This window comes from Zonotrichia leucophrys, chromosome 23 (genome assembly GCF_028769735.1).
Source record: "Zonotrichia leucophrys gambelii isolate GWCS_2022_RI chromosome 23, RI_Zleu_2.0, whole genome shotgun sequence".
Classification (NCBI taxonomy): domain Eukaryota; kingdom Metazoa; phylum Chordata; class Aves; order Passeriformes; family Passerellidae; genus Zonotrichia; species Zonotrichia leucophrys.
Genome location: NC_088192.1, coordinates 2,434,875 through 2,449,041, shown reverse-complemented (window position 1 = coordinate 2,449,041; position 14,167 = coordinate 2,434,875). Strand labels below are relative to the sequence as shown.

Sequence of the window (14,167 nt, the reverse complement as noted above, 5' to 3'; positions counted from 1 at the left end):
CCTGCTCCATGACCAAAACTCGACCCCTGATCCCACCTGGAAGTGTTTTTTCCCTGTTCCAGGACCAAAACTCGACCCCTGATCCCACCTGGAAGTGTTTTTTCCCTGTCCCACGACCAAAACTCAGCCCCGATCCCACCTAGAAGTGGCTTTTCCCTGTTCCAGGACCAAAACTCATCCCTGATCCCTCCTGAAGTGACTTTTCCCTGCTCCAGGACCAAAACTCGACCCCTGATCCCACCTGGAAGTGTTTTTTCCCTGTCCCACGACCAAAACTCAGCCCCGATCCCACCTAGAAGTGGCTTTTCCCTGTTCCAGGACCAAAACTCAGCTCCCAGCCCCTTCCATCCCTTCCATGTCCATCCCAAAAGCAGGAAGGGGTCAAAGGAAGGGAATTCCTCCTTTTCCCCCCTCAGCCCGGTGCCGGGGGATGCTCCAGCCCCTTCCTGAAGGAAACCTGCGTTTTTCGGGAATATCCCAGGCTGGAAGAGCCGATTCCACGGGCTGGCAGCTCCCTCTCGCGGGGAGAAAAGGCAGGAAGAGCTGGGATGTGGCCCAGATGTGCGGCACAGCTGGAGCGGGATTTCTCGGAGGGGTCGGAAAATGGGAATTTTTTTTCCAATGGGAATAAAGACACTTTATAGAACTTTTGAGACTTTAAACTTAGGGCTGTGTCATTAGACAGAGGCTAAAAAGTCTTACCTAAATAATTCTCTAGAAAAAGAAGAGAACAAAGGAAATAATTGCTTTTATAGAGTGTTTTAGTATGACTAAAAACCTCTTACCCCTAGCTCAGTTTTTCTCTGAAAAAGCTTTGCTATTTTACCTTTATTAAAACTTTTCTGTTTCCAATACTACCTCAGAAGCCATGCTGTTAATTTTATGTCAACTTATACCCTCAAAATTTTGCACCCCACCACAGCCTTGCTTAACTCCAAAGAAATCCACAGATCATTCCACTTATTAAGAATTCAGTTTGGTTTTATTGTCCATTTTTCCAAAAGTTAGTGTCTTCCTCATCACAATTATAAAATATCCCTATTTTACAAAGATTTACAGCTCTGGGAGTGACCAAGTTGGAGCTGGGAATTCTGTTAAATAATCAAACCATGATTTTGGTTTTGGGAGGGACTTTAAAAATTCCAATTTAAAAAAGAAAAGAGAAGGCTAAAAATGGAATTTCCACCAGCTCCTTCAAACATCACAGGGAATTATAAAATTTGTTCCAATTTTTTTGTTTGTTTTTTTGGGAAAGGGTGCCAGGAGCAGATTTGAAACCCCATGGACGGAAACAGGATTAGAGGCCCTGATTCTGGTTTACATAAAGATCTCTTTACAGATTCTGGCAGCACAGAGGAACCCTAAAGTGTATTTAAATAAAATTTATGCTGCCAGAACTGTGTAAAAAAAAAATCAAGTCCCAAAATTAACATTTTAGGGCTGCGTTTTCCCTCACCCCAAAACCAGGAAAGTGCAGAAGCTTCTCCCCTTGAAATAAAATGTATGCCCACTCTAAGATTTTTTTATGCTGCCAGACCTCTGTAAAAGAAAATTATGTCCCAAATTTGGGGTTATTCCCAAAATTAACATTTTAGGGCTGTGTTTTCCCTATGTCCACCCTCACCCCAGAAACGGGAAAATGCAGAAGCTTCATGCAGTGTTGTGTTCACTTTGGGAAGGGATTTTCATGAGGGAATTGCACAGAACAGGGGGCAGGACAGAGAAACCCTAAAGTGTATTTAAATAAAATTTATACTGCCAGAACTGAGTAAAAAAAAAAATCAAGTCACGAAATTATAATTTTAGGGCTGTGTTTTCCCTGCTGTCCACCCTCATGCCAGAACCGGGAATGTGAGGCCGCTTCTCACAGTGTTCTGGTCATTTTTGGAAGGGATTTTCATGAGGGAATTACTCAGAATGAGGGGCAGCACAGAGGAGCCCTAAAGTATAGTTAAATAGAATTTATGCTGCCAGAACTGAGTAAAAAAAATCAAGTCCCAAAATTAACAATTTAAAGCTGTGTTTTCCCTGCTGTCCACCCTCACACCAGAACCGGGAAAGTGCGGCAGCTTCTCCTTGTGGGACTGCAGTGTTGTGGTCACTTTGGGAAGGGATTTTCCTTAGGAAATTGCTCAGAACGGAGCAACCCTAAAGTGTATTTAAATAAAATTTATACCCACTCTAAGATTTTTTTATGCTGCCAGAACTGTGTAAAAGAAAATCAGGTCCCAAAATTAACAATTTAAAGCTGTGTTTTCCCCCGCCTCCACCCTCACACCAGAAGCGGGAAAGCACGGAAACTTCTCCCTGTGGGACTGCAGTGTCGTGGTCACTTTGGGAAGGGATTTTCCTTAGGAAATTGCTCAGAACGGAGCAACCCTAAAGTGTATTTAAATAAAATTTATACCCACTCTAAGATTTTTTTATGCTGCCAGAACTGTGTAAAAGAAAATCAGGTCCCAAAATTAACAATTTAAAGCTGTGTTTTCCCCCGCCTCCACCCTCACACCAGAAGCGGGAAAGCACGGAAACTTCTCCCTGTGGGACTGCAGTGTCGTGGTCACTTTGGGAAGGGATTTTCACCGGGAATCGCTCAGAACGAGGGGCCCTTGACGCTGCCCGGCTCCGTGAGGCGAGCGGCCGCGTAGGCCGAGGCTGCCAGGCAGGCGGCGGGCTCGCAGAAGCCGGGCAGGCCCGCGGGTCCCGGCAGCCCCGGCCGGCCCGCCTCGCCCGGGGAGCCCGGCTGGCCCCGCTCGCCCGCCTTGCCGTCCACAGCGTGGCCGGGGATGCCCGGGAGACCTGGAAAGGCAACGGGGTGAGGTGCTGAGAATCAAGCTGAGAAATAGGTCTTCCCTGAGAAATAATAGGGATTTTTCCCTGGGAAATAACAGGGATTTTCCCCTCAGAAATAGGGATTTTTCCTCAAAAATACGGATTTTTTTCCTCAGAAATATGGATTTTTCTCTGAGAAATAGGGATTTTTCCTCAAAAATACGGATTTTTTCCTCAGAAGGATGGATTTTTCCCTGAGAAATAGGGATTTCCCCTGAGATGTAGGATTTTTTCCCTCAGAAATACGGATTTCCCCTCAGAAATAGGGATTTTCCCTCAAAAATACGGATTTTTTCCTCAGAAATATGGATTTTTCTCTGAAAAATAGGGATTTTTCCTCAAAAATATGGATTTTTTCCTCATAAATATGGATCTTTCCCTGAGAAATAGGGATTTTCCATGAGATGTAGGAATTTTTCCCTCAGAAATAGGGATTTTCCCCTCAGAAATAGGGATTTTTCCTTCAGAAATAGGGTTTTCCCTGAGAAATAATAGGGATTGTTCCCTCAGAAATAGGGATTTTTTTCCCTGATAAATAGGGATGTTTCTTTTTTCCCCTAGAAATAATAGAGATTTCCCCCTCAGAATTAGGGATTTTTGCCCTCAGAATTAGGGATTTTTCCCTCAGAAATAGAGATTTTTCCCCTCAGAAATAGGCATTTTCCCCTGAGAAATATGTATTTCCCCTCAGAAATAGGCATTTTCCCCTGAGAAATAGGGTTTTTTCCCTCAGAAATAGGGAGGTTTTTTTCCCCTGAGAAATAATAGGGATTTTTCTCTGAGAAATAGGGATGAATTGAGGTTTTGTGGGATGAGCTTGTGCAAGTTTTATGGGATGAACTTGGGCCCATTTTGTGGGAGGATCCCAGGCAGGTTTTATGGAATAAACTTGAGCAGATTTACAGGATGAGCTTAGGCAGTTTTTGTGGGATGAACCTGTGTAAATTTTGTGGGATAAACCTGAGAAGGTTTTGTGGGATGAACCTGGGCAGTTTTTGTCGCATGGATCAGAAGGTCCCCAGCCACCGCTGGGCTCATCACCCCAAGGTGACAAAGGCCACCTGGGGACACCTGGTCTCACCTGGGATCCCTGGAGGACCTGGCATTCCCGGGTGGCCACGGCCAACCTCTCCCCGCTCGCCCTTCTCTCCTCTCTTCCCTGTGGGTACAAAAAGGAGGGAAGGACTCCATGGAAACCCCGGATGGGCCATCAGGGACGGGGACAAACATGGCAGTGCCACCCCAGGAGGGTTTGCGCCTGGCACCATGCCCCCACCACCCACCTTTGGGTCCAACATTGCCGATCTGCCCAGCAGCTCCCAAGATTCCGGGGACACCTCGGGGTCCCATGGGGCCGTGGGGTCCCTGATCACCGGGTGGCCCTGGGGGGCCGGGGGGACCGGGGGGTCCCATGGCCCCGACCCCACCCAGGGCGGCTCTCTTGGCGCTCACGGCCACCTCTGCCAGCTGCTCTGTGGGGCAGAGAGGGGCCGGGATGGGATCCATGAGAGGGATCCATGGGGTGGGAACCATGGGATCCATGGGGTGGGATCCATGGGGTGGGATCCATGGGGTGGGATCCATGGGATGGGATTCATGGGATGGGATCCACAGGATGGGAACCATGGGGTAGGAACCATGGGATCCATAGGGTGGGATCCATGGGGTGGGATCAATGGGATGGGAACCATGGGATCCATGGGGGGGGATCCATGGGATGGGATCCATGGGGTGGGATCCATGGGATCCATGGGGGGGGATCCATGGGATGGGATTCATGGGATGGGATCCACAGGATCCATGGGATGGGATCCATTGGGTGGGATCAATGGGATGGGAACCATGGGATGGGATCCATAGGAAGAGATCCATGGGATGGGAACCATGGAATCCATGGGATGGGATCCATAGGGTGAGATCCATGGGGAGGGGATTCCACCGGATCCATGGGGTGGTATCCATGGGAGGGGATCCATAGGAAGAGATCCATGGGATCCATGGGATCCATAGGATCCATGGGTTGGGACCCATGGGATCCATGGGATGGGACCCATGGGATGGGATCCATAGGGTGAGATCCATGGGGAGGGGATTCCACCGGATCCATAGGAAGAGATCCATGGGATGGGAACAATGGGGTCCATAGGGTGGGATCTATAGGAAGAGATCCACATGGGGTGGGATCCACTGGATCCATGAGAAGGGATCCATGGGAAGAGATCCATGGGATCCATAGGATGTGGTGGCCCCGCTCCACCCTCACCTTGCAGCATCTTCAGCACCACGTCCACGATGTGCTGGTCCCCAGCATCCCGGCCCTGCCAGGAAGGGAATTTCGCTCCTTCTGTCCCCTCCCAGAGCCCTTCCCAGCCCAAATCCCAATCCCCATCCCCTCCCTGCATCCCAGGTCACCTTCCCACCCTGCTTTCCTCTGTTCTGTCCCAAGCACTCCACGCTCAGCTCACTCCATGCATCCCCTCATGGCATTGGAGTCCCAAATGAGGTTTTTAGGGAAAAATCACAACCCTGCAAATCCCTTCTGCTGGCTAATTTATATAGGGACAGTTTTTGGATGCCATACACAGTGGAAAGACAGAATTCCTCCCCAGGAAAGCGGAATCCCAGCTCCTGAGTGGAACAGCAGCGTGTTCCCAGAGGAGCTGGGTGGGAAGCAGAGGCAATCCCTGCCGAGCAGAGAGGATGAGGAGGTTTGTAGGATCGGGGTACTCACGGCTGTGCCCCTCGGGCCTGGCATTCCCGGCACTCCGCGCTCCCCCACCAGCCCCCGCGGGCCGGGCGGGCCGGGATAGCCCCGAATTCCCGGCGCTCCTGCATCCCCCGAGGGGCCGGGAAAGCCGAGCTCTCCCTGGATGCCTTGCTGAGGAGGGATGGATGGAGAGAGAGGGGCATGAGGGGCTCAGGCTGTGCTGAACACGGGGGCTGCACCCCGAGAGCCCAAAATGTCCCAAAAACCACAGGCAGGGCTGGGGGTGAACCCAGGCTGGATCCCAAAAATTGGGACTGGATCCCAAAAGTTGGGCTGGATCCCAAATGGGGCTGGGGCTGAGGCCAGGGCTGGGTCGCAAAACTCGGGGCTGGATCCCAAAACTTGGGGCTGGATCCCAAATGGGGCTGGAGCTGAATCCAGGGCTGAATCACAAAAATTGGGGCTGGGGCTGAACCCAAACCCAGGGTTGGATCCCAAAAACTGGGGCTTGATTCCAAATGGGGCTGAGGCTGAACCTAGGGCTGGATCCCAAAATTTTGGGCTGGATCCCAAATGGGGCTGGGGCTGAATCCAGTGTTGGATCACAAAAATTGGGGCTGAACCCAAGATGGGGCTGGGGCTGAACCTAGGGCTGGATCCCAAAATTTTGGGCTGGGACTGAATCCACGCCTTGGTCCCAAAAACGGATTGGATCCCAGAAATTGGGGCTGGATCCCAAATGGGGCTGAGGCTGAATCCCAAAAATTGGGGCTGAATCACAAAAATTGGGGCTGGATCCCAAAAACTGGGGCTGGGGCTGAACCTAGGGCTGGATCCCAAATGGGGCTGGATCCCAAAAATTTGGCCTGGGGCTGAATCCAGGGTTGGATCCCAAAAATTGGGGCTGAACTTGAATCTAGGGCTGGATCCCAAAATGGAGCTGAGGCTGAATCCAGCACTGGATCCCAAAACAGGGCTGAGCCTGAACCTGGTGCTGAGCCCAGAACTGAGCCTGAATCCAGGGTTTAACCCCAAGGAGGAGCTGAGCCTGAATCCAGGGCGGATCATGGTCATTGGCCCCCATCTCCAGGGAAAATATTCCTCCAGCACCTCAGCAGGGAAGACCCAGCTGAGGATCCCACAAATCCTCCCAAGTTTTGGGGTCCCCTTGGTCCCAAATTCCCCATCACTCACCTGTCCCTTGGGTCCTGGCTCTCCTGACTCCCCCTGGGTACAGAGGACACAGAAAAGGCGATGAGGAGACAGCAGGGATTTAGGAGCTGGGATTTAATGCCAGGCAGGATCCCCCAGCATGGCAAGGGATCCCCCAGCATTCCAAGAATTTTCTAGAAGCACCCACCTTCTCTCCCTTGAGCCCTGCCAGGCCGTGGACTCCTGGATCTCCCTAAAGGAAAGGCAAAGAGAGATGGGAACATTCCCAAAGGAAACATTCCCAAAGGGGAAATTCATGGAGAAAGTGCCTGGAGTCAGTGTTAATCCCAGCTCTGTTAATCCCAGCCTGGGATGAACTCACAGTGCTGCCTTTGGGGCCGGTTTTCCCTGGAGAGCCCTGGGAAAGGAAAAAGTGGGATCAGCCCAGCTCAGAGCAGAGTCCCCTCAAAGCCACCCTGCTGTCCCCAGAGCTGTCACCTTGTCTCCTTTGACTCCAGGCAAGCCTTGGGGTCCTGGGATGCCTGGTGGGCCCTGCTCACCCTTTGGGCCCTGGAAATCCAAGGAATATGGGAAAATGAGTGAGAGGAGACAATGGAAAGATTTTTACCCATCAGTGAATCATCCCCAAGGCATTGAGGTGCAGCTCCTCATCCTCCAGCATCCAACCTTCCCTAAATCCCAGCTCTGAGGGGACACAGGGCACAAAACCATGGAGAATCAATGCCCAGAGCAGTGATTTTTCCATGGATGGATTCCTGTCCACAGGAAAAGCACCAAAAATCAGATTTTTGGCTGTTGTTCCAGTGCAGGAAAGCTCTGGAGAGGGGCTGGGCTCTCCTGGGATGGGAGGAAATTCCTGTCCCAGCTGGGGTCCCATTAATCCCTGAGCTATTCCCTAATCCCTCAGCAGCAGGGCAGGCATGGGACTGACCCCGGATCAAAGGGGGAGGTCTGGCTGTGCCCCACTGATCCCAAAGCCAGGCTTGCAATCCCACATCCCAAACTGAGTGTCCCCCGTGTGCCAGCCTGGATTTGGGGACAGCTGAGAGCATCTCCCATGTCCCAGAGTGGCTTTGGGGACAATTCAGAGCCTGTCCCATGTCCCAGCCCCTCTCTGGGGACATCTCAGAGCATCCCCTGTGTCCCAGAGTGGCTTTGGGGACAATTTAGAGCATTCCCTGTGTCCCAGCTCAGCTTTGGGGACAACTCAGAGCATCCCCCATGTCCCAGCCCAGCTTTGGGGACAATTCACCAGCTTTGGGGACACTTCAGAGCATACCCCATGTCCCAGAGTGGCTTTAGGGACAACTCAGAACATTCCCTGTGTCCCAGAGTGGCTTTAAGGAACAACTCAGAGCATCTCCCGTGTCCCAGAGTGACTTTGGGGACAATTCAGAGTAACTCTCATGTCCCAGCCCAGCTTTGGGGACAATTCACCGGCTTTGGGGACAACTCAGAGTGTCTCCCGTGTCTCAGCCCAGTTTTGGGGACAACTTGCCGGCTTTGAGGACAACTCAGAGCACTCCCTGTGTCCCAGCCCAGCTTTGGGGACAACTCAGAGCACTCCTGTGTCCCAGCCCAGCTTTGGGGACAATTCACCAGCTTTGGGGACACTTCAGAGCATACCCCATGTCCCAGAGTGGCTTTAGGGACAACTCAGAACATTCCCTGTGTCCCAGAGTGGCTTTGGAGACAACTCAGAGCATCTCCCGTGTCCCAGAGTGACTTTGGGGACAATTCAGAGTAACTCTCATGTCCCAGCCCAGCTTTGGGGACAATTCACCGGCTTTGGGGACAATTCAGAGCATCCCCCGTGTCCCAGAGTGGCTTTGGGGACAACTCAGAGCATTCCCTGTGTCCCAGAGTGGCTTTGGGGACAACTCAGAGCCTGTCCCATGTCCCAGCTCCTCTCTGGGAACATCTCAGAGCATCTCCCATCTCCCAACCTTGCTTTGGGGACAATTCACCAGCTTTTGGGACAACTCAGAGCATCCCCCATGTCCCAGCCCAACTCTGGGGACAACTCACTGGCTTTGGGGACAACTCAGAGTGTCTCCCGTGTCTCAGCCCAGCTTTGGGGACAATTTGCCGGCTTTGAGGACAACTCAGAGCATTCCCTGTGTCCCAGCCCAGCTATGGGGACAATTCGCCAGCTTTGAGGACAACTCAGAGCATTCCCTGTGTCCCAGCTCAGCTTTGGGGACAATTCACCGGCTTTGAGGACAACTCAGAGCATTCCCTGTGTCCCAGCCCAGCTTTGGGGACAATTCACCGGCTCTGGGGACAACTCAGAGCATTCCCTGTGTCCCAGAGTGGCTTTAAGGAACAACTCAGAGCATCTCCCGTGTCCCAGAGTGACTTTGGGGACAATTCAGAGTAACTCTCATGTCCCAGCCCAGCTTTGGGGACAATTCACCGGCTTTGGGGACAATTCAGAGCATCCCCCGTGTCCCAGAGTGGCTTTGGGGACAACTCAGAGCCTGTCCCATGTCCCAGCTCCTCTCTGGGAACATCTCAGAGCATCTCCCATCTCCCAACCTTACTTTGGGGACAATTCACCAGCTTTTAGGACAACTCAGAGCATCCCCCATGTCCCAGCCCAACTCTGGGGACAACTCACTGGCTTTGGGGACAACTCAGAGCGTCTCCCGTGTCTCAGCCCAGCTTTGGGGACAATTTGCCGGCTTTGAGGACAACTCAGAGCATTCCCTGTGTCCCAGCCCAGCTTTGGGGACAATTCACCGGCTTTGAGGACAACTCAGAGCACTCCCTGTGTCCCAGCCCAGCTTTGGGGACAATTCACTGGCTTTGAGGACAACTCAGAGCACTCCCTGTGTCCCAGCCCAGCTTTGGGGACAATTCACCGGCTTTGGGGACAACTCAGAGCACTCCCTGTGTCCCAGAGTGGCTTTAAGGAACAACTCAGAGCATCTCCCGTGTCCCAGAGTGACTTTGGGGACAATTCAGAGTAACTCTCATGTCCCAGCCCAGCTTTGGGGACAATTCACCGGCTTTGGGGACAATTCAGAGCATCCCCCGTGTCCCAGAGTGGCTTTGGGGACAACTCAGAGCCTGTCCCATGTCCCAGCTCCTCTCTGGGAACATCTCAGAGCATCTCCCATCTCCCAACCTTGCTTTGGGGACAATTCACCAGCTTTTGGGACAACTCAGAGCATCCCCCATGTCCCAGCCCAACTCTGGGGACAACTCACTGGCTTTGGGGACAACTCAGAGTGTCTCCCGTGTCTCAGCCCAGTTTTGGGGACAATTCGCCGGCTTTGAGGACAACTCAGAGCACTCCCTGTGTCCCAGCCCAGCTTTGGGGACAACTCACCGGCTCTGGGGACAACTCAGAGCACTCCCTGTGTCCCAGCCCAGCTTTGGGGACAACTCACCGGCTCTGGGGACAACTCAGAGCATTCCCTGTGTCCCAGCCCAGCTTTGGGGACAATTCACCGGCTTTGAGGACAACTCAGAGCATTCCCTGTGTCCCAGCCCAGCTTTGGGGACAACTCACCGGCTCTGGGGACAACTCAGAGCATTCCCTGTGTCCCAGCCCAGCTTTGGGGACAATTCACCGGCTCTGGGGACAACTCACCGCTCTGCCCTGCTCTCCCGGAGGTCCCACGAGGCCGCGCTCGCCCCTGTCACCCTGCGGGAAGGAGCGGAGTCAGGGCCACCCCCGCTGGCACTGCCACACCCCCGCGGTGTCCCCAACTCACCTTCGGCCCGGGGACACCCTGCGGGCCCTGCTCACCCCGAGGTCCGGGCTCGCCCTAAAAACGGGAGAGAAAATCCCACAGAAATGGGATTGACGGGCGTGGTGTGCTCCTTGTCCTTCCCCGAGGCAGGGGTGGCCCTGTCCTTGTCACCAGGGTGGTGACAGGAGCAGGGTGGCAATGAAGTGCCCGATTCTGCTTTGAGCTTGCAGGAAACGGGAAATAAAAGGGAAAAAAGAGAGAGCTCAGCCCCGAGGCTGTCCCCGGGAGGGACACGGCGACATCTCGGTACTTACAAGCTGCCCTGGGGCACCGGTGGCACCGGGGTGGCCCCGGGGACCCGATTCACCCTATGGAGGGAGAGAGACGGGGGTCAGAGGGGACAGGGAGGGACAGTGGGGACAGCAGGGACAGCGGGGACAGGGAGGGGACAAGAACCGCAGGGTGGATGCTCAGAGGTGTCACCCACCTTGTCACCTGGGCCACCTTTGCTTCCTGGCTGGCCTGGCAATCCCTAAGGGAACAACGCTGGGATCAACCCCTGGGCACAGCTCAGTGTCCCCTCAGGGTGTCACCCCTGGGCACAGCTCAGTGTCCCTTCGGGGTGTCACCCTTGGGCATAGCTCAGTGTCCCCACAGGGTGCTGGCCCTGGCACAGAGTGACACCCCTGGGCACAGCTCAGTGTCCCCTCAGGGTGTCACCCCTGGGCACAGCTCAGTGTCCCTTCGGGGTGTCACCCTTGGGCATAGCTCAATGTCCCCTGGGCACAGCTCAGTGTCCCCACAGGGTGCTGGCCCTGGCACAGAGTGACACCCCTGGCACAGCTCAGTGTCCCCTTGGCGTGCTGGCCCAGGCACGGGGTGTCACCCCTGGCACAGCAGCACAGCTCAGTGTCCCCTCGGGGTGTCACCCCTGGCACAGCTCAGTGTCCCCATGGCATGCTGGCCCTGGCACCCCTGGCAGAGCGCTGTCACCCCTCAGGGGACAGCCTGGTGGTCCCTCACTCACAGCTTGTCCCCGGTGTCCCGGCGTTCCCGGCCGTCCGGCCTGTCCTGTGCCACCCTGCGAGGGACAGAGGGGGTGTCACCAGGATTGGGGTGCCCACAAGGGACATTGTTCCCTTTGCCATTCCCGTTTTTCCCACGGGTGGCATTCCCTCACCTTCACTCCTGGGATCCCTGGGGTGCCATCCTTGCCATCGATGCCCGGGAGGCCCTGAAAAGGGACAAGAGCCACTCATGGGACACCTCAAAGGGACTCAAAGGCTCACGGTGGGGACAAAAAAACGTGGGGAGGGAAAGGAACATTCCAGGTGTGTGTGCTGGAGGGGACAAGGACACACGGTGGCACAGCCAGGGATGGGCAGGGCACAGGTGCCACCAGCTGTACTCACATTCTCCCCCTTGGGACCGATGTCACCCTGAGGTCCCCTGATGCCACGGCCACCCTAGAGCAGGAGGGGACAAGTGTCAGTGTCCTGCTGGTGCAGGGGACAGAGCTGGGAGCTGGAGATGCCCCTCGAGGGCACCGAGGGAACAGTGCCAAGCTGGGGAAAAGGGGACACTGCCACTGAGGGGTCACCTACCAGCTCTCCCTTGTCACCAGGGCTCCCAGGCGGTCCCTTGGGGCCTTCCCTGCCCTGGAGGAGAGAGGAACACAAGGATTGAGCAGGGCAAGGTGGGACCCCCGAGCGGGCAGGGCTGAGGAGGGGACACCCACCGGCCTCCCAGCGGCTCCAATGCTTCCAACCATGCCCTTGTAGCCAGCAGGGCCCTGGAAAGAGAGCATGGAAAGGTCAATTCCCATCCCAACCCATCCCTGCACCCCTGAGATGGCCCAGCATGGAGGGATGATGGTGATGATGATGATGATGATGATGATGCTGGGAATGATCTCGGTGGCATCTGGAGGCCGGAGCCAGGGGATGCCGCCCGCACTCACCGTCTCCCCTTTGGGTCCTGCCATGCCAGGGTACCCCCTGAGGCCCTGAGGTCCCTGCAGGGAAGGAAACACAGCAAATTCAGCTGGGAAAAAAAACCAAACCAGCCCAGGGGGAAGCAGCAATTACAGCAAAACCCAACACTGGGAATCCAAACACGAGGAATTCCAGTCCCTCCTAATTCCAGAGCCCCCAGCAGGTGCTTTTCCAGCTGTCAATTCCATAACTCCAAACTGCAGCCCCTTCCCTGGGCCACAGCTCTTGGCTTCAAAGCAGTTTTGCCCTTTCCTGGCCTGCTGGGCTCAGCCCAGTAATTGTTTTTCATCTTCAAAGTGCTCTGAGAATTCCTGTGGGTTTAATTCCCCTCTGGGACAAGGGGGACTCAGGGGACAGCAGGGATTTATCCCAAATTATCCTGGGAACAGCCCAGGTGCCCATGGAGCTCTGCAGAAGGAGAACTGGTGGCATCCATGGCTGGGAGAGGGATGGGATGGAGGCTTTGCTTCAGCAGGGACAGGCTGGTGTCACCTCCCTGGTGTCTGGGGACAAGGACAAAGAGGCCACCCCCAGTTCCTGCAGCATTTGGGGGACAGAGGAAAAGAGGAATGAAGGATTTACCGGAGGGCCTGGGACTCCTTGTTCTCCAGAGGCACCAACGTCCCCCTTGGGGCCCTGGGAGTGGAGAGAAAAGGGAATGTTGGAGGGAGAGGGGACACAAAGCACCTTGGGGACACCACAGCCCCCACCTGGCACCCGGCAGGGAATGGGGACAGGTGGCCCTGCCCAGGAAGCCACCCTGGTCTCCCATTCCCACATTTTCCATTCTCCTCTTTCCTCCCTTCTTCATTTCCCTTCCCAAACCCTTTCCCTGGGTCCAGTCCCACAGGGACCACCACACTTGGATCCTGTTGGGATCCAGCTGAGATCCTCCCAGGATCCTGCTGGGATCCTGCTGTGATCTGGCTGAGGTCTGGTGTGGATCCTGCAGGGATCTGGCTGGGATCTGGTGGGGATTCTGCTGGGATCCTGCTGAGACCCTGCAGGGATCCTGTTTGGATCTGGTGGGGATCATGTTGAGATCCTCCTGGGATCCTGCTGGGATCCTGCTGAGATCTGGTGGGGATTCTGCAGAGATCTGGCAGTGATCCTGCTGGGATCTGGGTAGGATTTGGCTGAGATCCTGCTGAAATCCTGCTGGGATCTGGGTAGGATTTGGCTGGGATCCTGCTGAAATCCTACTGAGATTCTGCTGGGATCTGGCTGGGATCCTGTTGAGATCCAGCTGGGATCCTATTGGGATCCATCTGGGATTTGGCTGGGATCCTGCTGGGATCTGGCTAGGATTTGGCTGAGATCCTGCTGAAATCTTGCTGGGATCTAGCTGATATCCTACTGAGATCCAGCTGGGATCCTACTGGGATCCATGTGGGATATGGCTGGGATCTCGTGGAGATCTTGCTGGTATCTGGCTGAGATCCTGACAGGATCTTCCTGAGATCCTGCTGAGATCCTGCTGGTATCTGGCTGAGATCTGGTGGGGATCCAGCTGGGATCCATCTGGGATCTGCTGGGGCACTCACCAGCTCTCCCTGCTTTCCAGGCTCTCCGAGGGCACCAGGGCGGCCTCTGTGTCCCTGTGGGAGGGGAGAGGAAATCCGTGAGGAAAATCCCTGGCACAGCTGCAGGGTGGTGGCACCATCCTGGTGGCCACGTCCCACAGAGCCCCCCCCCCGCCACCACATCCCACCCTGGGGTGCCCGCTGGGGACGTGGTGGGGCTCAGAATCCCACTGGGGA

The 14,167-nt window shown here is 54.7% G+C and overlaps 1 protein-coding gene across 1 annotated transcript in view; it reads right to left on the bottom strand.

Moving 5' to 3' along the window:
* Positions 1-970: 970 nt before the first annotated feature.
* COL9A2 (collagen type IX alpha 2 chain) overlaps positions 971-14,167 on the bottom strand; it is a 28,733-nt gene continuing 15,536 nt past the window's right edge. The window contains exons 12-32 of the mRNA XM_064731443.1: positions 13,952-14,005; positions 12,990-13,043; positions 12,374-12,427; positions 12,152-12,205; positions 12,018-12,071; positions 11,826-11,879; positions 11,594-11,647; positions 11,441-11,494; positions 10,901-10,945; positions 10,728-10,781; positions 10,435-10,488; positions 10,311-10,364; positions 7,190-7,261; positions 7,074-7,109; positions 6,900-6,944; positions 6,734-6,766; positions 5,564-5,710; positions 5,096-5,150; positions 4,116-4,304; positions 3,914-3,991; positions 971-2,799 (exon numbers count right to left, since the gene is read on the bottom strand). Coding sequence (XP_064587513.1) covers positions 2,594-2,799; positions 3,914-3,991; positions 4,116-4,304; positions 5,096-5,150; positions 5,564-5,710; positions 6,734-6,766; positions 6,900-6,944; positions 7,074-7,109; positions 7,190-7,261; positions 10,311-10,364; positions 10,435-10,488; positions 10,728-10,781; positions 10,901-10,945; positions 11,441-11,494; positions 11,594-11,647; positions 11,826-11,879; positions 12,018-12,071; positions 12,152-12,205; positions 12,374-12,427; positions 12,990-13,043; positions 13,952-14,005 — 1,500 coding nt within the window. The 3' untranslated portion in view covers positions 971-2,593. The remainder of the gene's footprint in view (positions 2,800-3,913; positions 3,992-4,115; positions 4,305-5,095; positions 5,151-5,563; positions 5,711-6,733; positions 6,767-6,899; positions 6,945-7,073; positions 7,110-7,189; positions 7,262-10,310; positions 10,365-10,434; positions 10,489-10,727; positions 10,782-10,900; positions 10,946-11,440; positions 11,495-11,593; positions 11,648-11,825; positions 11,880-12,017; positions 12,072-12,151; positions 12,206-12,373; positions 12,428-12,989; positions 13,044-13,951; positions 14,006-14,167) is intronic.